Source organism: Andrena cerasifolii, chromosome 2 (genome assembly GCF_050908995.1).
Source record: "Andrena cerasifolii isolate SP2316 chromosome 2, iyAndCera1_principal, whole genome shotgun sequence".
Lineage (NCBI taxonomy): Eukaryota > Metazoa > Arthropoda > Insecta > Hymenoptera > Andrenidae > Andrena > Andrena cerasifolii.
Window position 1 is genome coordinate 9,245,085 of NC_135119.1, and position 25,929 is coordinate 9,271,013.

Sequence of the window (25,929 nt, forward strand, 5' to 3'; positions counted from 1 at the left end):
TAAGTTGTAGAATTAATAATTTCACTCAGTTTTCGAATTGGAATAGAATTTTATTTATAAGATAGGTGTTCCAAATTGCGCGCATAATATTTGTTCGCATGCCGCATTTATGGAACAGAAGAAACGCGTGTTTCGTAGTCGCCGAGCTGTTAACGGGAGGTAAGAACGGGCTCATAACGGGGATTTACTGTGGTAATAATACGGATCTTACACCGCCTATTTAACCTTCTCTTTTCTTACAATGACGCAATTGATTTTAACTCCTACATTTTTAGAGAAACAAAATAAAATTGTATCGCAACCACTATCAAATATCTTGACTAAATTCGAACTGACGATATTATACGATAAGATAATGATAAAATGCATTAGCGAAAAAGATGAACGTGAAAACTACAACTAATTTCAGAAACTGTAATTTCAGTAAATGTATTGTTACAGATAATTAGAATGGATAATTTTCCCGTGGTGAAGACACCCTTGGATGCATCCATTGATATTTATCAGTGCTTGTGAGCACTTATCGCTACTATGTCGAACTATGTCCCCCTAAAGCCGGATCCAGACCTGAATGCGCACCTATACGCTGAGCAGGCTAAGCGCGCACGACTGACGCATGCGGAGGGGTGAAAAGTGCCATGTGTCTTTCTTCGCCAACTTCTGCGCTCAGCTTAGCCCAATCCGCAGTCGTAAAGATGCCATCGAAGGAACTCTCCCTTGTGGAGAGACAGGAAGAAGAAGGAGTAGTCCACTGAGTACGCGCGATTCCGCTTGCGTCGTCCTTTCTTCAAATAAAAACACCAATCCCTTATCTCTCGAGTATAAACACGCGCTCGAATTCCAATGCAAAGGCACGCGTTGACGTGTTCCGTGCGAGAAAAGGTGGGCCTTGGGGAGGAGATATTGCTGTGAAGAGGGCCTCTTCAAAAGAGTGGCTGTTTGGGACGGATGCGGGGCAGATTGATTAGATTAGGGCCAATCGAACCTCAAGCCCAACTTCTCTCGCACGGAATACGTCAAGGAGTGCTTTTATTTTGAAATTTCAGCGCGTGTACCTATATACTCTGTTGTATACCAACGTCATTTAAATCTATATAAAGTATTAGTCAGCGCGTTAGTTTTCCAGATAGCAATAGTAAGCATCCTGAAGTCCTTCTTTTATGACCTTATCCGTACCCTATTACTCATCCTTGAACCTCGATCTCTATGCCTCATCCCTTAACGACCGTTAAACTCAGGACAACCCCCACTTTTCAGCTTACCGAAAACCGTACATATATATATTACACGCAATTCTTCCAGTCAGAAGCACTTGAGCACTTCAGTCCGAATAGTCTGGACACGAGAATCTAGTTCTGAATCTATAATCTAGTATTTATCTGTAATCGCCTTAGTTTCCGTTATTTGTATAAAGTTATTTAATAAAATAAAAGTAATACGGAATACAACAACTCGAGAGACAAGGGATCCGTCTCCAATTTGAAGGGAAGACGACGCAGTGAGCGGACTACCCTTTTTCTTCCTGCGTCCCTCCACGTAAGGGTGTTGATGTTCCCCGCGAGTAATCTCGTGTGATCTTTTAATACAACAGCGAGTCGGTCAGGTTGTATGAATTAGGAACAATACAGGGTGTAGCGAGGGAAAGAAAGACAAATTACAGTGGTCCACGGATTATTGACATGCTTTTTACCCCGGATCATCAGGAAAGACCTACCCACCCCACAGTTTCGCTTCCTCGGTGCGAGCGAGGGCCTTAGGTCCCGGGTAGACCGCGCCATATACCAAAATATTCATTTTTTACATAAAATTATACACGCGTTTCGTTGTCTTCTTTCTCGCAAATGCCCTTTTAAATCCTTTCTTATATGGAGATAATCCAGTAATAGTACGTTGCGTGACAGGGGAGAGAAGAAAGCGATTTCTGAAGTTTGCTGCCCGGGATGGCTGTCGAACTGTGTTACCCGTATCATACGAGTATCGAGTACCCGTAACCGTAGTACCCGCGGGCCCGGGTGGCGCTCGGGTAACCGGGTGTCACCCGGTTAACCGAGTGCCCGGGTCACCGGGTATCAAGAGCCCTAATTCTAACCTTAGCGACGGGACAGGCGGGTTGCTCGCAGCTAGGCGCTAAAAACGGCTCCCTGTGCACCCCTGGTGTAAATTATAAATCAAGCTCTTTAGGTTCATTTGTCAGGGTGAAATCTTGTTAGCTAATTTTCACCCACTTCGCCCCATACCATTCGAATAATAACATTCGAATACTCAAATATTCGAAGTTTATTCGTAGCATTCGAATACTTGTAAAATATTCGAATATTAAATTATTCGAATAGTCCCAGCCCTAGTCCACACTAGCATCATGCGTCCACGCTCACCCATTCTGACGTAGAGGCATGCGGCCCTGGCTACCGTGGCTAAACGAGGGTGTTTTCGTGAAAATTATTATCCCAGGAATATTTTCCCACTTACTGTTCCTACGAACTTGCTTTGTGAATGATGAGTAGACTGTGGATGCTTATGCAAATATGCATGTTTATAGAAAAGAATTAAACAAGTGAAAGTTTGATAAAAATCTGTTTTGTCGTAAGAGGGTTTTCAAGATATATCTTTTATTTGAAAAATATTATGTTTATTTATTTCTAACGTATACAGAACTTACTTAGCTCGAGTACAGTAGCGACCACGATATAGTGTGTTCGATTTTCTTAAAATAGGGAGGTCGTAATTATCGTAATAAATATCATGCTTGCATAAACTTCCGCAGCTTACGGCAGAATCCGCCGCATGAATTTTAAGAAATATTGAGAAGTTTCGATTGTCCTGTTTTATCGTTGCGGGTTGTAAATGAACCAAGTGTGGCCGAAAGTGCATATATAGCGGAGTTAGCAGCTATGAATAAGGTATGGTTTTAGAGAATAAATAACGTGAATCACCTGCGTTAAGCGACTAAAACCCAAGAAACGTATCTACATCATTTCATGGCAGACGTAACATTGATTATCTCATATGATTTATCGTGGATGCCTATGATTAAATATTACAATATGCCCAATCGTCCGACGGTTCGTGGATATCCAATGACGCACGTATTTCTTCGAGCAGCACTGTAATACATCGGTGCCTTTTGATCCAAGTAATAATAACAAGTCGCGGGTAATATTCGCGGTTACTTAAATTCGCTTTGAAATTCATTTTCTAATTTGCCGAGCCGATGATGAAGCTTGATTGCAACCATCTAAATTTTGAGGAGGGCTATTAAAGTGCCGTTATCGCTAAGGGCGAAAAAGAAAAAACGACACGAAGGAAATTCACATCCGCGAATGACTCAACACTATTTATCGGCAAGGAATCATAAGAAGCGATATAGAAAGTACAAAAGTACACTATTAGACAAAAGTTTAATACTATTTGTAGCTCTAAATTGAATTTCTTATTAACGTTATAATATTTGTGATGCGTCGATACACTCCTCGCATTAATTAAAGGATCACCTCTAGGAGCCCGAAAAATAGGGGCAAGTTCACCTGGTCACAACTCCGGTAAGAATAGTCGTAGCGATATTTTGAAAATATCGTTTGAAAGCGCGGAATTTCTACTTTCAACTGCTTTTTACAAATTTTAGATGCTTTGCTTTTCGGCAAAGTTATAGCAGTATAAAAAGTACTCGGTCAATTTTACAAAAAATTTCTTCAACTTTGCGATGTAAGTTCCTCTTTGTATTGCTATAACTTTGCCGAAAAGCGAAGCATCTAAAATTTGTAAAAAGCAGTTGAAAGTTGAAAGGAACCCCTTGCAATGATAAACCAGTTGCAATCGACAGGGAGCAAGCTCAGGAAGTACCCGAAGTCGTGACAGACGACCAAATGAAGCCAGGGACTAGCGATATTGCGGACGATAAAAAGGAAGGGACGTCGAAAGGCTCAAAGAAATACCAGGCACAAAGCATTTCTGCAACGATAAATGGCGACAGTACGGGCGCGGTTACGGCGGGCGTTGGTAAAGGGAGCGCAGCGCCAGGCAAAGTGGATGAAAAGGGCGAGACGGCACCGAAAAAATGATGATGCGCAGACTCACGCGGCCCTGAATGGTAACGAGGAGAATGGTACGACAGAGGGGAATGGTGAAAAGCCAGAGTCGACAGAGAGACCTGGAAAAGCAGCGAATTCAGACGCAACACAGGAACCCGCGAAACCGCAGTCATACAACCTTTCGTTGGAAAAGGCCGAGCGACCTGGAAGCCTCGAAAATGATACTACTGACAATGAGAGTAACGCGCCAGCGGTTCGTCAGGATGGCGCGGAAAATGGCACGAAAGTGGAAAGCAATTCTGAGGGACAGAAGCCCGGGTATGAGGGCGCTGATGAGAGTTCGCTGATCATGAGGTTGGAAATATACTTTATAGTGTAATAGTGATTTAATGAGATAATAATGTGATTTATAGCTGCATGGTAGTACATATCACGGCGTTCTATAGTGTCGAGTTTGACATCAACTAAATTGTATATGAAGCTGTATAAATAAAAAGCTGAAGTAAAATTTCGGACATTAATAAAATTCCAGTGGAGAAATTCTTGTAAAATACAGTCGAGCCTCAATAACTCGAAAACCTCTGTAAGGTGAAAATTTTCTTCATTCCCTTCCGCTCCGCTGTAAACACCCCTACAACTCGAAATAAAACCTAACCCAGACCTTTTTTTTATAGAGGGGGAAAATGCATTTACGCATACCCCATTTGATGTCGGGGTTATGTGGGACTACCCGCAAAAGATTGCGGACTACCCACTAAAAACCCCCTCTGACGCCCTCCAAGGGCAGGCCCCAGGGTGGTACCCGGAACTTCCGACGTAGTACGTCGGGTACCGCTACCTTTGGGAGGTGAGGCCCCTCCAAAAGCCGCCCATAGGGCAGACTGACCGCAAAACACTACGGCCGTGCACCCACGGCTGGTGGTATTCGCCGTGGTATTTCACTGAAAACTTAAACCTAGGAGTAAAAGGATCTTAGAGTAAAAAAAAATAAATAAAAATAACTAAAAACTACGCTAAAAAGATTCCACTCACTACGCTTAAATAGTAATAAAAAATACCCACCCACGCATGGGCTCAAACATAAGCCCCCCGGATAAAAGTCAAAAAGAAAAGACAGACCTAACCCAGACCTCTACGACTCGAAATAAAACTTCCTTAACTCGATCTATATTTTGCATGTTAAATTATATATTTCACCCCTACAACTCGAATTTAGAAGAACTCCGACTTGTATTATCACCTCTACAAAAGTCGAATTTTCGTTTGAACCTCTCTTACTCGAAAACTCGATAAGCCGAAATCTCTATAAGTCGAAGATTTTTGTTCCCCTTCCCTTGAGATTTGAGTTATCGAGGTTCAACTGTATATAATAATTCTTTGTAATAAGCAAATTGTGCGCTTAGGAATTTGCTTTGTGTAAAATAATATGTGGGCAACTAAGCACGAATTAATAGAAATTAATGGTATATATAATGTGGCCAAATCTCCACACCGCATTTGTTAATATAAGGCTAATTAATTCATGCGAACGTAATATTCAATATCAGGGTGGAATTTAATAAAAACCTAATACTTCTTCGCCGATTCTCGTCCTTTACACCACTATCCTTGTCTTTGTTAATCTCTTTCATTGTTTATTTACTTTTGCTTTGTTTTTTCGTTTTTATTCTACTTTCTATGTGGCGCAATAAAGCCATATTACTATTGTTATTATTGTTATTTGCTTCTGAAAAAATGCAGCCTGCTAAATAAGCTGCTCACTCGCCGAAAAATCACATTTCTCTGCGTGCGTGCGAGTCATCGGAGTGATTGTAACTCTGTTCGTTGAAAAGTATTACGTGGGTGGACACACGGTGAATATCAATCAGGACTTTAAGGTCGTTCATACTTATTGAAAAAGGGCGTAGGAGAGGCGTGCAAAAGTCAGAACGCTCTGAGACATGGCCAGGAGCAGCCTTCACGTCGTACCATTCTGTTTCGTATTGTTAGTCGCGTGGGCAGGTAAAAATAATAATCTTCTTAAGCTAAAAAAAATATGAATCGCGTGGTTCATTCTCGTTTTCTAAAAGTCCTCGCAATCGATTACATTTAACCTGAGATTTCTGTCACAGGTTCGCGTAAATTTTTGTGAAATCGTACCAAATAAATAGTGAACGTCCTATGACGCAGTTTAGCAACTAATTAACCCTTTCGTTGTCATCAGCGCACGCATTCGTTCGTTCAGTGCCATGTGGTATGTGCGGGAAACGCCCATAGGCGTTCAGTGACTGTGGTTAAGAGTAGCGACTGGAAGAGTCCCGCACACGGCGCGGCGTGCAGTTACAAAAAAAAACAATAAAAATTAATAAATAGAAAATACTGATAATACTCGACGATCTTGAGACAAACACTTCAACACATACATACTTTTCTGCATTTACCATTCACTTCACTGTAGAAAGTAGTTTGAAGCAGTAGCAGAGTAAAGGAAATAAGGGAAGATGCTGTATAACAGTTTTCTTTTCTTCTTTTCTTTAATATTGTTCTCTTTAAGAACGGAACGAACCAGGGTAAAAGTTTAGGCAGTTGGAATATTTTGTCCCATGTAAGTGTGTCACGATGGAACATGTCATGCCGCAGACGATCGCATTCTTCTCACAGAAGAAGACGAACGACTATGGAACACGCCACCAGAGCTGATACCGGAGCAAGTCATCCAGGAACCTGACGCGAAGAACGGACGATCGTTGTCTATCCCGATCACAGCAAATATCAACCTGAACACGGGGAACAATGCTCACTCTTTGGGCTTCCAAGTAGGCCCCGGTGGCATTAGCTACTCTGAAAGCAACAGCTTCAACCATGCGTAAGTATTTTTCATCGGGGAAACGAGAGAAAGATGTGACTGTGCGTGGGAAAAGAATGGATTTAAATTAACATGCGCGTAATTGAAAATCAATTAGTCACTTCGCGTGGAAAAATCGACTTATTGAGCGGGGGATAAAAATTCAATCAGAGTGAAAATGCACGCCGTTCAATTACAGTTGTGAACAACCTAAATTTGGCTGTTGAGATTTTTATTCAACTCTCAATTTCAGATCCAACTCTTGTCTGGTCTTTATCGAATATTTCCAAAATCATTTACTCGTTCTTACGTGTCTCTTAGGTTCTATTTCAGCAATATATTCTAACGTGAGCACAGATAACGACAGAGACGATTGTGTAATCGGAGAGGATGTAAATGCTTTTTTCTCAGGGCCATTTCGGAAAGTCAATCAGTGTCGTTCGCCGCGGGATCAGCAGGAGTTTCTGGCGCTGTGGCACAAGCTGTCGGACAACATCATCTTGTTCATCAAGGGAATGTGAACAGCCAAGGATTTGGTGTTGGTAACGCGGTTGCTTCTTCGTCCGGCGTCGTCGGGATTGGCCATGTAGCATCTGCGGCCGCGTCATCTGCCGGTTCTACGCACTCTTCAGCTTCGTCCACTGCGGCAAACGCAGGACACTCCCAGGGGACGAATATTCGGTTCCCAGGGCAAAGTCATCACACGCAACTGACGTGGACCAACGTTCATTCAAATCACAACACTAATGGTAACAGGAATCCTAATAAAAATAATCGTTGTTGTTACGTTCCCTAGACAGTATCTTTGGCATCAACACTTTAGCGGCCGCTGGCACGTATATGCGTGATTTTAATCTGGTAGCTGCTGTATCAGGGCCCACTTAAATGCTCCCACGTTTGTTTTGATTCAGATCATACGTCGAATGTTGATTGCGCTATTTATGTTTGTATTTTTGTATATAGTGTTTCTAGCATTGGCCTATGTCTTACTTATGTAGTTAGTTTAGAAATGTGTTTCAATTCACTCACAAGGGGAGTCAGTACGATTTGGGTCACTGATTTGCTTCAAATTTTGTATATTAGTGCACAATCTTAATATATAAGGTAGAAAGTGTTTGTGCGTTTGTCTGTCCCCTAAAAACTTATGAACGGGAAACTCTGGGGTTACGAAATATGTCCCAGCTCATTATGCCTAGCTAATCCAGATAAATGTGACCATTTTCACCCACAAGAAAAAAACAAAAAATGTTTTCTCTTGTAAAATCAGAATCTAAATTTTGGGCGAAGCCGAGTGGTAAAGCTGGTATTATATAGTAATTTATTAAACGCATAGGGCGCGCCATTTGCAATTTTTTGAAAAAGATTGATTTCAATGTTTGCTTTCTACAGGCTCCCGTCACTATATGCAGTGGCAACTCAACTGTAACCCATATAATAATTCCAGACATGTGTACACATTTTTACTAGATGTTAATTAGGGCTGGAACTATTCGAATAATTTAGTATTCGAATATTTTACAAGTATTCGAATGCTACGAATAAACTTCGAATATTTGAGTATTCGAATGTTATTATTCGAATAGTATGGGGTGAAGTGGGTCAAAATTAACTTACAAGATTTCACCCTGACAAATGAATCTACAGAACTTCATTTATAATTCACCCCATACTATTCGAATACATCAGTATTCGAGTACTTAAATATTCGAATAGTATTCGAATACTTGGACATTCGAACAGTATTCGAATACTTGGACATTCGAGTAGTATTCGAATACTTGGACATTCGAGTAGTATTCGAATACTTGGACATTCGAATAGTATTCGAATACTTGGGCATTCGAATAGCATTCGAATACTTGGATATCCGAATTATATTCGTCAAATAATTGAGCATCTGAAGTATTCGAATATTCGAATACCGAAAAATTCGACAAATAGTTCCAGCCCTAATGCTAATGATATCTACGACTATATATTTAAATCAGTCTCGTTCATACAGAATTTGGATAAAATAGTACATTGAGCCGCATTTCCTCGCAATATTTTAAATGACACAGAATAAAATTTGTTGGATAAGAAAATCGATTTGGAAAACGTCTGGTACATGCGCATCTAACCAAAATGTAGCTAAATTCGTCAGTAAATATGGTACAATGCAAATGAGATAAATTAATGTGCAGAAATTATTAGAATAATTATTTCTTGAATGTGGCTCTATTTTTGAGAAAATCAAATTTCATCGAAATTTAATATGTTGGCAACTTTAGTGACTCAATGTTACGAAAAGACTGGTTACGTAACATTGGTGTGATCCCTAGTAGCATTTATTGTTGGCATTTTGATGGCCAACTAATTTCCAACTTGGGGATACTGTGGGCCAACCAGAAATGCTACTAGGGATACTATATAAAGTGTAAATAATTAATAAGTATCTTACTAATAAAGTAATACATATCTTATTGAGCTAATGGCTGCAACCACGCTTATTGATTGATAGCAAACGATTAATATTCTGCAATTTTGCAGGTCAAGATCCTTCGCGTGTACCCAAATTGGAAATTGAGTTTAAACCACAGCGGGAACAAAGTCGTAGACCAATTAGACTGGACATATCAACGCATCAATCAAGATGGGAAAACAGGCAACCAACAATTCATATACACAACTGGCATCCCACTTACAGGCCATATTACGACGATGTAAAATAACAAAAAATTAGAAATGTGATTGCCGAAGGGAAGCATTCAATTGACTTTCAATGTTAGTAATTATTATTAATTTTCCAGCTGTTGTTTAATTGTTTTAACCTTTCATTCATTAAATTGAAAAAATAAAATTCTTTGGAGATTTTATAAATTCTGGATATCATAGTAGTGACACATAAATCTATGTTCACAATATACTGCTGAAATTCTTTTGCATTAAATCTCTTGTTACTAAATTTATAGAAGAAACATTAACAAACCCTGAGTCTAAAAATTTCGTTTTAACTTGACACGCTGTGGGTTTTACCTAAACTTAATTGAAGTTTTGAAATGATATCGTACCTTCAACAGTGCCTTTCGAATGTAAGGTGTATAAGATTGAACCTCATCAAATTGTAAAATTGTTTAGAAGTCCTCTCATTACAATAATTTACTTGTACATTTTAGAAAAGGAAATTAAATATTAACCAAAATTTACATTGCACCTCATGTAATGGTGAATAATACACACATTGTAACAAGTGGCACAAGTAAATAAGATTTAAGAAATCATAAAATTGTATGTTAATAAAGCTGTACAGCGAGGGAAACGATATCGCATATACTACCATTTTGAACTACACATTGAAATACTAAAGTACGATAGTCAATTGTAATGTATTATTTATCAAATAAAAGCTTAAAAATCAATACAAAATTTTATTAATATCCTGTGGTTTTAGTTGTTTTAATTATACTTATTATATAATATCACGAAAACAAAATACGTATTGTAAAAAGAATACACATAACCAAGAAAGCCCTACGAAATCACTGATCTTTAGTAGGTATTTAAGTACAAGGACGTACGAAATTACTTTTGAATGCAGCATTTCGGTTTGCGTGTTTCAGTTACTTTTTACTTCATTAGAAACGCTTCCAGGTTATAACAGATGAATCCAATGGATAAGCACGATCAGTTATCGAAAGAAACTTCGCACGATTTTTACAAGGTCGTTTAAGTGGAAATTGATTGGCGATGTATTGCGGAAGATTATTTTAATTTCTTTAAAATAAATCAGTATATTTATGTGACAAATCACATGGAATGAAAAATCATTAGTTCTTCTGAATTTGCATGATGTGGCCTTGTGGAATAAATTTAATTATACATTACCGATTAACTGGATGAAGGCTGGAGAATTAAAGATTCCTGAAGGTTAAATTATGATCTTGAACTCGCCGCGACATCTCTAGAATCACTGATGGATTGCAATTTGATGACTTTTGCAATCCACCAACTACCAGGTTTCTGTTTTACCGACGCTGGGCTACAGCGATTTTATCCAAGCATAATAACTATTGTGATTCACTAATTTTAGGTGATATTACCACAGACCAAGTATACAATAGACCACAGACGAGGTATAAGATAGAGTGATAGACCTATCACCTTATGAATGTTCGTGTCGCTACCTAAACTGTATTGCCGAGCCATAATTTGAGGTCTGAATATAGTGGCATCTGCTCGTGAACAGCATCCAACGCTGCGTTCCATATAAGAGCGTACCAACGCCCCTACCGATTTTCGACCGATCTGCGCAGCTCCCACGGATCTGACACATGCGATTGGTTGTAGCACTTTCGCGATTGGTCGTAGCACTTTCCCTGCCGGATTACTACCAATCAACAGTGTATCCCTACGCGAAACAAGTACGCTCTAATGTGGAACGCAGTGTAGTTGGATGTACAAATCTCTTTAACTTGCAATACTTTGGTAGAATATTAGAATAAATGTACCTTGAACTGTTGTTCGATTGTTCCTACCCGACTCCAGAATACGAATATAGCGTTAAGATAGAAGGTTAAGTGAAACTTGGAATATTTCAGCGAGATACTGTAACTGGTGGGTTTTTGATGATTTTTAAAGTCCTCTCTGCTCCAGCACCTTAAAGAATACATATACCAAGTTACGTTTTCCGCGCTACATCATCAAAGTATGTCTTCCTCGAATAATGTTGTTGTTTATATAAATTTCTATGTTAAATAAATTTGTTTTGCGTTAAATAAACCCGAATAGGACAGCAAAGTTAAAAGGCGTATGTGTTCTTGTTTTGTTGTGATCCTTCTTTCTCGGTCGTTGCACGGAACACGTTTATAAAACGATCTTTAAATTGTTACTCTAACACAATCATTTGTAAATCGCGAGTTTCGAATGACCCAATTTTACACTTCTTAAATTCTAATTCCTACCACACGTATCGTTACAATCTGTTTCGAGGCTTCTCCGGTAACGTTGCATGCGACACAAAAATGGTACGGGGGTTCTAGGGGCCGGTATTCATAGTCGCTACTTATTCTTAAACAAATGCTTAAACATTCGACATCCTTTACTAAGCTATTAGGTTAGTAGAGGATGCCGCATGCTTAAGCACTTGATTAAAAATAAGCAGCGACTATGAATACCGGCCTAGGACCCCCCAAACCGGTGACAGAAAAATGCATTGTTTGATAGGTCTATCCTATACCTCGTCTGTGACAATAGGATGAGAGGTCTCTCCTATACCTGGTCTGTGATAGGTATATCCTAGGCCGGTATTCTCAGTCGCTACTTATTCTTAAGCATGCGGCATCCTCTACTAACCTAGTAGCTAGTAAAGGATGCCGCATGCTTAAGCATTTCCTTAAGAATAAGTAGCGACTGAGAATACCGCCCCTATATTTCGTCGATGTTGCAATCATCATCTTTCTCAAAAAAGAACCTATTTCCAAAATTTCAGCCAATTCGGAGCATGGGGGTTTTCGGAAATAGAGCCCACAATTTAATTAGGAAACACTATACAAAGTTGTGATACAAGTATTTATAAATCTTGAAAAAGCATGTAAACGAATCACTATGTATTTAATTTTTTCAATAGTACCATATATCTTTCATAACTATCTTGCAAACATTAAATTGGTATTGCAGTATGCATTGCGTGTACTTAATTTGTGAATACACACGTACAGTTTTGTACTGCATGCATGCAAGTGTATACATATATATATATATGCGATATATATATATATATTAATGCATTATTTATTTGTTACATTAATTACAATACTTATTTGTACATACATGTGCGCGCACACGGACGCACAAATTACTCATAAACAAATTAACAAGTTCCATGTTTATAATCCTAAGAATTGAACATGTTTGGTATCACAGATATTAATTTATTTCAGGATTTAATTTAAAGCCGTCGAAAAAAGACACATTACTATAAAACCTGTAATAACAAACACAAGCACAGTTTTAATATAAATTATTCGATCAATCATAAGATACATACATATAAGTGATTTTATAATTCTGTTAAGAAATTTGCTTGCAAATTACGTAAACATTGTTATACAATATGTACAGAAAAATAATAGTATATTATGACTAATTACCTAGGACAAACCATGAAATTGTTAATTGTTTATAATATATTACATATTAATAATCAATATGTACAATATTTATTATTGTAATTTCCAAACCCTTTAATACTTGGACAATATCATCAACACATCATAGAAAGTATCAATAAATTGTTTCGATTAAGAAATTACAATTAATAGATTTCACTGATACAATAAATTGTTTGAAATAATAAAAAAATTCATAATTTTATATATTGTACACACTAAAAGCCATTTATACAGATTAGAGAAAAATGTTTTGTAAGAAAATACCATTTTTTTTAACGAAAATATTTAAAAATTCCAGCAATAAAAAGTAGAAAGGAACTACCTGTGTTTATTTTGGCAAGTTCATTACCATTTTATTCTATAAAGTGTTCGTTAGCATTTCGCTACGTGTACTTCTATAAATTTATTTGCGTTTCATTGATATTTTCTACGAATTTTAAATTTCTCGTTTTAATTGCGGTACCGAAAATAAGTGAAATAGAACCTAAGATAAAACATTTTCAATTACAGCTACTACAGGAATTTCATATGGAATTATCAGTATTTCCAATACACCTCGCTTACTGTATTCATAAACTCTAAGTAGATGTTTACTTAGAACTTATACATTATTACCGAAAATAAAACGAACAAAAATATAGTGACCTTGTATCATTACACTAGATTTCAGCCCGTACACAGTTAGATATTATACTTAACAACAGCTGCAATTATTCTTGACCAAAACCTTCTGTTTCTTCGATCGCGTAATTTAACTTTTCTACTAATTGTTCATAACTCTTATATGGCGGCAAATCCAATCTATTGAAGCATGTATGTGACCTCGGTAACCACGTGTCCTTCCCTACTTTTTCTATGCAAAATCTTTGGGGACCATTACTCCCTAAAACATAAAAATCAGGATAAGCATACCGGCAAATCTAAAGCTAATCATTTTACCTTCCATTGCGAGAATGTAATATTTACCCATTAATTCTGCAAATCCTCCAACAGGTACTCGACATGTGCCCGTTACAAATTGTAAAAGCCGAGCTCGTTTTTCACTATCCGTTCTTGTTACGAACTAAATAAAATACACGAATGTAATAAATAGTACATATATTTACTGATTTTCTAAACTTACTACTGTGGTTTGCAAAAATGTTGACGGCCGGATGCTTAGCGGGGCACGGGGCTACCTCGCTCGCGCCGCCCCATTCTCTGCCATGGAACCCCCCAATTCCCCACTCGTAGGTTCTTAGCGGCACACGCTGCATCCATCGCTCTCTTCGTCACGCGGTGCTGCTGACCGATTTGTTGACGTGACACGTCAGCCAATAGCAGCAACACGTGTGCCTTACCTCTACCACTGCATTAGAGAACCGTGGGCCCATGAGGATACACTCGATCGGGCCACCAAGTTTCTGCTCGGCAACATTTTTGCAAACGACAGTGTATATTCACGTATAATAACGAACCTGCCAGAACCATAAGATTTGTTTACTGTTTCGCGTGTAATGTCTGTAAATTGTATTGCGTTGCCAGTCTTCCACGTCTATTTCTTGCATACCACAAAGCATAAGTTCTAATTCACGCTCATCAAAATACTTTAACCATTCTAGTGGTACAACTGAATTAAATCCTTCTAAAAATGCCTTGGTTTGGTCCTCTATACCTCTTGTCATTCTCCACTCCGTCATCAACCTTTCAGCAATAGTAATGCCCAATGAATCACTTTTCTCCTTAAAATATCATGCAACCAATGAAATCTTAAGAGTAATACCTAATATATTCTTCTTTGTTGTCTTCGATAACCCTAATTTTGTCACCACCATCTTTTAATTCGTGATGTATTACTTGACCAAGGATTTCAAAATCAACACTATAATATAATTCCAGGCCACATTCGTCGATATTATTTTCTTTTATCCACACCAGAGATTTATAAAATTCTGGATCAATAGATTCTATATCTTTCATAACTAATTTCTTGTTCAACATTCGTTTGTAAAATGGCATAGTGAATCCACTATAGATAAACCGTCCATGATAAAGAGCCTACAAAAATGCGGTCATTGAATGCAATATTGAATACCAGGGATGTGCGGATACCCGATATTTGGGGCTCGGAACGGGCCGGAAACTTTCGGGCGGAATCGGGCGGGATCTCGATACTTTCGTATTGCTCGAGATCCCGACGGTCTCGGGATCCCAAAACTTCGGGATCTCGAGCAATATGAAAGTATCGGGACCTCGCCCGATCGCGCCCGAAATTCTCCGAACCGTCCCGAGAGCCGGGAACCCGAACCTCGGGACGATCCGCACCCTCCTATTGAATACAGTCCTTTTGGGAGCGGCAATTATTAACCCTCGAACGGCGGATCACTGAGCGCATTGTCGTCTAAAATTCTCGACTCTTTCAAGAAGTAATACTAATAATAAATAAGGCGCGTAGTCTGATATTTAGAATGGCTCCGAACGGACCCTGTATCTGCCAGGCGAGGGTTGATAATATTAATACTACATGATACATAACAGAAATCATTAATACTATACCATTGCTATAAACCTTCCAATGAATTTAAAATATTGTAAATGATCTGGATTGACGTAAGATGCTGGATTGATTTGCAAGCTATAATTACTTTTATTGGCATATTCAAACAAGCAATACATTGGATTTAATACTTCGTGGCTCAATAAGAAAAACCATTCTCTGAAATCAGAATTCGTTACTTGTATTTTTTTCATTAAAAAATGTTTCATCGTGAGAATCTTTTTATTCTTACCTGGAAACACCCCCATAATCGAGTCCTTCTTCGCCTTTAAATATTATATATAACCTGCGTCTTAATGCAAAAGCTTCTGCGTTCATTATTTGATGATATGAATCTTCAAATAATGTTTGTCGGTTAACACTGATCTTTATGTGATTCGGTAATGCATTGGTTTGACACAAGAAACGGAACTGCGACAACTTCCACCGGAATGATCTTTCGTATGCTCTTGGTACGCGATAAATACCTTTCGGACTAAACAACAGTAATATAACGATAAGCAGTATAATAAAGGAAAAGGAAGAGAAGAATAAATATTTCAAGATGTATTAACGAAACTGTACAAACCCTTTAGGTGCGCCAGGTCTTGGATCTTGGAAAGTAGTTGTTCTCGTATTGTGATCCACAAAATATCGGACTCCGTCTTCGGTTAATCGTATCTCCCAACCATCTGGTAATGGTGGTTCATCAATTCCAATTTCCTGCCCTTGAGTCCTAGGATCCTCCCACTGAGTAGTACGATTTTTATGATTCACATAATAAACTCTTCCTTCTGGTTGTTTGCGTCTTTCCCATCCAGCGGGTAATGGCCCCAAAGCATCATCGTCATCAGCCGTTGATGTGGACGGTCCTGCTATAGCTGTTTGACCTCCGTGAGCCTATACGTGTTAAAATTAACATACCCATTTTAAATATTAGAAAGATGGAATAAACCTAAATATTTAGATCAGGCTTGGGAATTAAGTGAACTTGGCGGCTGGTTTTCAGAGGCAACGGGCCGGAGGCGCTCCAAGCACCTAGGCCGCCGCGGGGGCCAAGACGCGCAGCGGGAGAAAGGAGGCGTTGCCTCTGAAAATCGGCCGCCAAGTTCGCTTAATTCCCAAGCCTGATTTAGATAATAATTATTCTTGTATTGTATAATATTTATTACTTACTTGAGGATAAAGAAACCGTTGGTTACCTTGTTGCACCACATGTTGCCTTTCACCTTGCCAATGTTGAAAATGTTGTAATCTTTCTGTATTTGGTCTTTGCCACGTAGTGCTCCTTGTATTATGATCCACGTAGTAAATTCTACCCCTTGGATCTCGACGAACTTCCCATCCCGGTGGCAATGGTTGTGGCCTTTCCCAAGCGGTACTTCGTGTATTATGGTCAACATAATATCTAATCAAAAATGTGCCAAAGAAAAAAGAAAGAACGTTACATATTTCTTGTCGATTTGTCGAACTATTCAAATTTAACAAAAAATGACTTCATTATATAATGTTTTAAAATAATATAACCTTCTTCTATAGATATCATATCTCACTTCCCAACCAGGTGGTAAAGGTTCTTCTGATTGATTTGCAGGCTCAACTTCCGCAAGTATTATCGAAGACCCAGACTGAGGAGTTGACTGGCCAGGTAGCACGGCAGTCTGACCCGTCAACGAGGCTACGCGTTGCACTATTCGAGGATTCGAACGAGCATTTGACGTAGCAGTTGTAGTCTGGTCAGAGCGAGGAAGTCTACGTCCTTCTGCCATTGGTAATGCTGTAGATTGTTCCGAAGTATTTTGAACGGTCTGACAGGCTCCAGCTTGCTCTAAATGAGAAATGCTAGTTCCATCTGGTAACGTAAATAGCGCAGGCTGTTCCAAGTGCGTAATTCCCTGATCATCCGTTAAAGTGGAACTCGTAGGTTGGTCTACTCTAGAAGCTACACATCCATCTACCAAAGGAGTACTTAGTTGATCCGCTCTCACAGTTCCAAAACTGTCTGTAATGGGAGTCGTTATCAACTGTTCTGTTCTAGAGTTACGTCCACTAGGAGCAGACAGCTCTGTTCTATTATGGGAACGTATGTCTATGTTAGTTGCGAGTAACTGGTCCGATCTGGATATTCCAACTGCTCCAGGCAACATTGATTGCTCTACTGGAGAAATATTATTACGACCTTCGGAGGCAGAAATCTTAGAGAACTGTTCTGCGGATCCACCAATTCGTCCATCTATTGTTCCAGGTGTAGACATATCTGTTCGAGATATTTGGCGTCCATCTAATAATGATACCGCGTGACGCCCTGATAAAAAGACAACAGATTTGTCCGTAGGTGATACCGCATGTCCATTCGACAAAGAATTCGATGCAACATTCTCTGTTCCGTGTAATCTCATGCGAGCACGAACTCCTCCGTTGAGAATGCTACGATTACTAGTCGCATCATTATTCGCGACACCTAAAATGCCATTACATACGTTTGAATAAAAATTGTTTGTTAAATCTTTTTCTGATGTATCTGAGATCTCTTTTTTTCTCTAATATTGAAAAAATACTTAGGTATTATAGATCAGGAATTACTTTAGGTAATTATTTAGAAGTTTTCCATCCTCACCGATTTCAATGATTTTTGGATATGTTGTCGGGGACACGATTCTGAAAAACTCTTTCCTATACACGTTACCGCCGCTCGACCTTCGTTTTCGCGATATTTGCGAAAACGAAGGTGGTGCGGCGGTAACATGTATAGGAGAAAGTTGTTCAGGATCTTGATAACATATCCAAAAATCATTGAAATCGGTGAGGATGGAAAACTTCTAAATAATTACCTTACTTTAACCCTTCGGTAGGCGCGCCCGCGGCAGTTAGCCGCAAATTTTATATTTCGTATATTTACTGTAAAAACGAGCAGCAGATGGATGTGGACTAATTCCCTTATTATTATCTTCATCGCCATTAATATTCTATGTTCATTGAAAAAAATATTATTAAGCAACTAATGTAATTTCGATTTTCTTCTGCGAGACCTAAAATTGCCTAAATTTAGTGGTAAAACAACGAGACCTCCGATCGCGGTGTAAAAGGCCGCAACGCGCCCACTCATGCAAGTCTGAAGAGCGCGCCCACCGAAGGGTTAAAAACATATCATTCACGGATCAATGTGAACGTAGCTCAGCATAGCTTTTGATTTGGATGGGAATAAAAATTGCAAGAAAAACCAACAACTTCGTGTAGTTCTTCGCCTTTTCTTCAGTTTAAATTTCCCTCCAAATCAAAAGCTATGCTGAGCTATGTTCACTTTACGGCAATGCAACAGTTCACATCGCGACGATACAACATTTATATTCCTTACCATCAGAAGACATACACTGTGTCTGACACAATGGTTCATTGATATTTAATGACGGAACATTTGGCATGTTGATTCTTAAACCGTCGAATACTGTAATCAGCTCGCCAACCTTGCACAACTGAGAATCATGTTTATTTTCGCTCATTAGATCAAAGGTTACTTCCACATTCTCCAATTTCCCATTGTAATGAGACAACACTTGAGAGAGACTTATTCTTTTCTCCCCTATCAATGTATCCTTTCGAAATGTACTGTGATCTAATAGGCGAAAGTGTAACTGCGAATGTGGGGTCACAAGTATCGTAAATTCCTCGTTCCATTTTGGTTGATATGTGGACTTCGAAACTTCTGTCTTCCGAGGGCTTTTGTCGTCGACGGAAAATTCTATATAAGGATTAGGTTTTAGAAAAGTTGAATTTGTTAATATAGCACCTTCAACTGAAATACGAAAAGATTTAATTAGAAAAGCAAAAAGCATTTTATTAATACGTGAGAATAGTGTCTTTAGAATTTCAAGGATTGTTTAATATAATTATTTATTATAAAAGCAGTGCAGATTAATGCACTCTATATCGTGAATTGTCAAACGTCCCTCGACGTATGACTTAATTCATATATACAGCTGCGCTGTTTTTTAAATACATAGAAGTACAACTTCGAGTAATTGTAGAAATTCAAGAATACGGTGAAATTAAACTTTATCCCGAAATAAGTTATAACCTACTTGTAACACTTAATTGGTGGAAACCAGATGATACCACGTCTTCTTCACAATGGGACATTGTGAAAATTCAATATGCTGGTTTATGAGAATTCATAATTCCTTGATTATTATATGGTAGTGTTACCTGGAATAGAAATAACTTTAATAAGTGCAACTGTTGATGTCCAAGAATATCCATACGAACGTTTTTTTATTATACACATATAATAAGAGTTCAGAATCTAATACGAAGTGCAAGATTGTTGTTGAAATGACAAATTATACGGGTCAACTGAATCTCTATACCACTGTGTAAGCTCGTAAAACTGGAAAATCTATCGGAAAAATTGTTCTTTGACAAAATAAACAGAACAATATAATGCTGCTATAAAATCCAGACTATAAAATTAATAACAAATAGGTGCATTATTGTAGAACGCAATACATCGAGAAATAGTCTACAATATTATCGATATCGAATTAAAAACATTGTTATTATCATTAAGTGTTCAAGACGATTGAGCAATGAAGCACTTGACTAATGAACAAACAGATAACAATACACACGGATATAATTAAAATGGATCGCGTGAAATATGTCCAGTTCCAGTGCATCTCCTGTTCCATGTATTACCAATATATTCACTTTGAAAGGCGTTCCTTACGCATCATGTTATTCGTTATCACAAAACTTCTTTATCAGTAGGTCACCATCTTTTCATACGTCAAAGGTAGGAATCTTTTGTAATATGTAAATCACTAGACAAAGTAGATATATTTAAACGTAAATGCGCATATGCATGTACACACTAGCGCGATTGATTTGCGTGTGTGCGTTTTGTAGCATGTGACAAAATGTAAAGCAGATTAAGTCCCTATTGCAAATTCCCTACAATCATAACTAAACCAAACCAAATCAACCATAAGTTGAACAAAATATGTATGCATGTGTGTAGGTGTGTGTATACACCGGGCGACGATGAATGTCGAACAGCTCGCACTCACACAGTGAAAGAGGCACGAAGCGAAGTATTCCCATCTATGATATGATGTTCTGTGGCGCGAATCACAGCGCTACACTGCATTCCACTTTAAGGATGGAACAGACACGTCGAGTAATTTAGACGAGTAGCGAGTAATTTAATAATTTACCATTGTTTTACTTAACTACTTGACTAAATTTTAGTGTTCACACCCGAAAAATTACTAAATTACTCGACGTGTCTGATGATTGATTGATAGGAAACCGGCAGGGAAAGTGCTACGACCAATCACGTGTGTCAGATCCGTGGGAGTGCGCAGATCGGTCGCAAATCGGTAGAAGCGCAGGTCCCCTTTTATATGGAATGGAGTGTAGGTGCATGTGGGTGGCCGTTCCCCACACGGAAAGATGCTACACCGTTGGGAATCACGTTTCCGTGCAGGTAGCACACAGACGTGTGCACTATCGATAGTTTCCGATAGTTGGACCATCGATAGTTTCCGATAGTTGGATCATCGATAGTTTCCGATAGTTGGACCATCGATAGTGATGGTATGATTTATTATCACAGATGAGGTATAGAGGTACACTATACCGTCTGTGATATTACCGCTTTTCAAATATGTATAAAACAATTTATTTTTAATACAAGTAATAATACTATAAATTAATTTTTAGATTCTGAATTTAAGCTGTTCCTTTTTTTAACTGACTTAAAAAAATGTACATGAAATTTAACATCCTTTTCTTTAATCTTACAAAATTTTATAACTGTATTACGACCTTGAGTTTCAATAATTTACAATAAAATTTAAACTTGAAGTAGAGATGATAACGATACCGTCGATGTTTTTCTAATGAATATTAATCGTGTCTTTGGTTATTATTATGCTAAGTAGAAATCATTTTTAGTAAAGCGATCAGAACCCCGGATAGCACACAGACGTCTAGAGACGCCCAAAAGACGTTCTAAAGTCGTCCAGACCTAACACGGACGTACAGTTGATGTCTTTAACACGTCTCCCAGATAGCACACGACGTCTATAAGCCGTCTTTAAGAGGTCTTTCAGACTTTCAAGACGTCTTTCAGACTTTCAAGACGTCTGAAGACGTTTTAAAGACGGCTTATAGAAAACGTGTGCTATCTGGGCTGTGTTATGTGGGACCAGGGGGACCAAGCCGTCTTTGTTTGGCTGAAGTTTTCCCGTTTAGTTAGCACCGTATTGGTAGGAGGCGCTAGGTACATCACACACACATACCTACGTGTATCAGTGAGCACGACACACAACCTTTCGACGTTGGTGAAATGTTACCATGACGACCGTCGTCATTTAGAAATGTTTGGCGCAGACACGAGGAAGTGTCCTCACTTTCCCTGGTTTACCCTTTCTAAGGCCGTCTGACCATGGATTGTCGCGTCAGTGACGCGTATGCAGCAGATAGAAGGATATACAAAGCAATTGAATATATTTTCTTTTCCTAAGAAAAGAAGAAATATTCAATTTCAATGTTTATCCTTCTATCTGCTGCATACGTGTCGCTGGCGCGACGATCCGTGGACAGGTTTTAAAGTAAACGGTACATTACACGTATACACATACACATACGTCCCGATTCACACCAATTCACACATTCACAGTTTAGTACGCACCTCATTGGTAGGAGGCGCTACAAACTCTGCTTCAACTTTCGTAAGAGGGAAGCTTGGCCCCCCTGGTGCCACCTCTGAAGTAACAACTTCGTGAAAGAACTGTGACTTGTGTTGCGCACTGTATGTTTAAAAACGGTAACTCTGAGAACCATATTCCACCGATTCATACAGGTCGGTAAAGTTAATAGACATGAAAAATAACTGCCCCTGCTAAGAAAAATGAAAACACTGCAAATGAAGAATTGCATACTAAATTACTTTTCAATTACTAAATAAACGAAATCGATCCAAATACGATCGCATTCTTTATCCTTATCACCGACCCACGGTAAAAAGTATCTCTTACCTCGCCATAATTGGTTTCAACACAGACGAGGTACAGCATAGACCTATCACCTTATAGATGTTCGTGTCGCCACCCAAACTGTATTACCGACCCATAATTTGAGGTCTGAATGTAGTGGCATCTGCTCATGAACAGCGTTCAACTCAGCAACTACTCTGACATGTGTTGAAAGGCTGAAAGGTGTTTGCGTACTTGTATACGTGTGACTCGTTTAGAGAGAGAGTTTGGCACAGGTAGGCTTTTGCTACGCTATGCTTTGGCTCGGTTTGTCAACGACTCACGCCGATTTTTCTCCGAAAATCCATTTCAGGGATCAAGACACTATGAAGCACAAAAATGGTATTTCTTCAAAGCCCATGCAAGCTATAAGTTGCAAGATGACATTGTTTATTAGTACTTTGCGTGTAGTAGAACCTTTTCACGTATCGTACGCCGAAAAGTATTAAAAATTCACGCTGTTACTGACATTCCCGCAAGGTTCTAATGCACTTTTGAAGTAATAATAATTGGATATTACTGGCTACGAGTATTAGTTTATGGCCAACACTAAAATTTACAGTAAAATCTAATTCTTAAAAGACTCGCAGAAGGTTGCATGATGCACGAGTGTCGTGGTGTGCATGGATGCAACTGCAAGTCGAGTTACTTTTGAAACCCGCATTGGGAAATAAAATTTTGTCTAGCGCTGAGAAATTCATCGGTTCAGTGAAGTGTGTGCACGTCATAGTTCATATTGTCTCGTGATTTCTCAATTCGCGCATAAATTTCATCGATTACTGGACCATGTGGGAGGCCTTTTAACAGGATTCCATTTAGATATACCCGTTACCTAGAAGACTTTTTCAGAAACTGAAGGACGTTTAAAAACAGGAAGTGCTTCTGTAATCGTGTGCAATGCGATTGTAGAGTCAGTGCCTGTGCCTGCCAAAAAGTGTTTCATAGAGTACCGTGGTTCTATCGTATACTTCGTCGATCTTAGTAACTAAGGGGGAGAAACAAGTATGTCACTCATATTTCTCCAAATATTCCTGCAACTATTCATTTACACCAAGTTCCACTAAAATGTATTTATTCATTATAAATAATACTAGATGATATGTATAAGCATTAACATTAATGTATCGAACAATTAAACATTGAGAATAAAAGAGAATTCATTCGGCGTAGAAAATCATTTGCAAATTCAAGATCAAATGTTACTAATTGCTTGATATCTCAAGTTCTATCGATCAAAGTTAATAATAATTTCTACTGGGCGGTTAGGGTAAATGTTGTTAACATTATTTGTCATAGCAATAGCCAATGGAACGTATATTTTAGCAGAAAATCCATTTTTGCCGAAGAATTCGTTGGATTTCGCAATTGTAATTAACCGTCGACCTTGTTTTGATCGGGAGACATCGTTCCTCGAAGTCTAGATAAGGAGCTCACAGAGCTTCATGTACTCAGTCGTCGTCGGTCTTCCGGGCCTGGAGGACCTCCGGGGACCCTGCAGTTGCCGAGCTACCTGGACCTACTGGACTTCCTGGACTTCCTGGACTTGCTGAGGACCTGGTCAGGGTTTCAACTCGGGTCCATCCCCCTCCCCCCGATGCAGCCGAGCCACCTGGAGAGGCGGATTCAGGAGCCTTTCTTGGAGGGGGCGAAATATGTAAAAGTACATAAGTACATTTTTTAACCCTCTTTCACAAGATTTAAAATTTGCTTGTAACTTATGTTTTAATATCTCAATCTGATACTGTAACCTAAATAATTAAATTCACATTAATTATAATTCTGTATAAATAATTAAATTCACATTAATTATTTATACAGAATTATACACAATGTCATAATATTTTCTATTTTATTACTCTTGGGGGGGGGGGGCGATCTGCAGAGATAGCAGTGCAACTTTTCAACTCGTTCAATCTTTCTACATGCTACCGAATAAAACGATTATATATATATATGTATTAAATTCTAGATAAAAGTTTTAGTATCGCGTTTTAAACATTCTAAACAATTTTTCTTTAATTTCACAATCATTCGAGATGCTTAATGTTTTGCATGCAAGTTACGCTTCTCAAGTTTAAATATTTCATATGAGTTTTATGAATCTTCTCTTATTAATAGTTATTACATTCGAGTCATTAGATTTTCTGAATAAAACATAAATAGGCAGTCTCTCTACGGGCCTCGAAACGCTGCGACCTCCTCGTAGCGAGACCTGGTAATTGGTGAGAACAGAGCCGATGCGATTGCTGCGATTGTCAAATATCCTAAATAAGTAGATAGATACAAGAATTTCTTTAAATAGTAATACTTTGATATAATGTAAAAATAAATGTAACTCGAAATGTTTGAATAAATCATTCCTTCCCTTCCTTCCACATGTATAAATATATAAAATAAAGTAATGTGGAATTCTCAAGATATGTGAAATAATGGAGTTCAATAACGACGTTCACCAAAGTCGGAGGACGGATCGGACGGATGAACATTTAAAATGCCATGGTATACCTATCTTAATGTATTATTTCCATCGATTACTGGAATATGTGGGAGGTCGATCGTCCAGATTCTACTGCAATACACTAAAAATAAGTATCTGGAAGACTTTTTTGAAAACACTGTACTCGAGTCCGATCACATCTCCTCAACTTTGAAAGACATATATGTATACATAGAAAGAGCAGGGTGCATGGCTGCAGCTGCGAAAAGTACATATTTCGCAATGGACATTGCGATATAGAATTATTTCCGGCCTTTGTGAAATTTCAACTTCCATGGGAAACAGTTGAGGTCGACAGCAACCTCTACCAATGTGACAACATTCACGAAAGGTGTAAGCTGACAGTTCGACTTCAACCGCGGCAGCGATCGGATCAGTGAATGTACCTGCATATTATTTCGTGATTTCTCGATTCGTGCATCAATTTCATCGATTACTGGACTATGTATGAGGCCGTTTAACAAGATTCTGCTGCATTACACTCAATACCAAGATGCCTTTATGGAAACATTTTACGCGAGCCCGAACACTACTTCCCACTGCTGAGAGATGTTTAGAAATGTGATGTGCTTTTGTGACCGCGTGCAATGCGATTTTAGAGTCAGTACATATTTCGCGATAAAGTATTTCATAGAGCACTGTGTGGACGCGAGTGCAGAGTCAATGTTTTGCGCATACAGAACTATTTAAGTGAAAGCACCGGTGCTCTAAGTGATTTTTCATCGTGGAATTACTGTGTCTACATAAAATTATTTCTGGCCTTGACGAATTTCCAGTTAGCTGGGAGTCGGTCGAGCGCCATAACACCGCCAACAACCCCTACGTCACAACATTGCCAAGCGGTGTCACCTCTGTCAGTTCGACTTTACTCGCGACGGTGAT

General features: G+C 38.7%; 2 protein-coding genes across 6 annotated transcripts; one reads left to right on the forward strand and one right to left on the reverse strand.

The window, feature by feature from the left end:
* Nucleotides 1-5,831: 5,831 nt before the first annotated feature.
* On the forward strand, nucleotides 5,832-10,213 carry LOC143378862 (uncharacterized). 2 transcript variants are annotated; one of them, XM_076830890.1, is made up of 4 exons: nucleotides 5,832-6,029; nucleotides 6,669-6,873; nucleotides 7,264-7,601; nucleotides 9,382-10,213. In XM_076830890.1, exons 1-4 carry the CDS (start codon nucleotides 5,969-5,971, stop codon nucleotides 9,561-9,563), a joined length of 786 nt encoding a protein of 261 aa, XP_076687005.1. In that variant the 5' UTR covers nucleotides 5,832-5,968; the 3' UTR covers nucleotides 9,564-10,213. The 2 variants fall into 2 exon arrangements, with proteins under 2 accessions (XP_076687005.1, XP_076687004.1); XM_076830889.1 differs by having other exon boundaries at nucleotides 5,835-6,029; nucleotides 6,648-6,873; nucleotides 9,382-10,210.
* Nucleotides 10,214-12,601: 2,388 nt separating this feature from the next.
* On the reverse strand, nucleotides 12,602-20,337 carry Su(dx) (Suppressor of deltex). 4 transcript variants are annotated; one of them, XM_076807377.1, is made up of 12 exons: nucleotides 20,209-20,337; nucleotides 19,596-19,719; nucleotides 18,872-19,309; nucleotides 17,044-17,977; nucleotides 16,693-16,924; nucleotides 16,106-16,416; nucleotides 15,770-16,012; nucleotides 15,537-15,696; nucleotides 14,764-15,038; nucleotides 14,459-14,684; nucleotides 13,968-14,064; nucleotides 12,602-13,884 (listed from the first exon to the last, which is right to left on the reverse strand). In XM_076807377.1, exons 2-12 carry the CDS (start codon nucleotides 19,651-19,653, stop codon nucleotides 13,712-13,714), a joined length of 3,147 nt encoding a protein of 1,048 aa, XP_076663492.1. In that variant the 5' UTR covers nucleotides 19,654-19,719; nucleotides 20,209-20,337; the 3' UTR covers nucleotides 12,602-13,711. The 4 variants fall into 4 exon arrangements, with proteins under 4 accessions (XP_076663492.1, XP_076663490.1, XP_076663491.1 ...); XM_076807375.1 differs by having other exon boundaries at nucleotides 20,142-20,319; XM_076807376.1 differs by having other exon boundaries at nucleotides 19,596-19,734; nucleotides 20,142-20,319.
* Nucleotides 20,338-25,929: the final 5,592 nt, after the last annotated feature.

Excerpts from the sequence above, each read along its gene's own strand:
- LOC143378862 (XM_076830889.1), top strand. The coding sequence starts at position 5,969 with ATGGCCAGGAGCAGCCTTCACGTCGTACCATTCTGTTTCGTATTGTTA. Across the intron at positions 6,874-7,263 it reads AGCAACAGCTTCAACCATGC|GGCCATTTCGGAAAGTCAAT; the intron begins GTAAGTATTTTT and ends CTTTTTTCTCAG. Across the intron at positions 7,602-9,381 it reads TTCAAATCACAACACTAATG|GTCAAGATCCTTCGCGTGTA; the intron begins GTAACAGGAATC and ends GCAATTTTGCAG.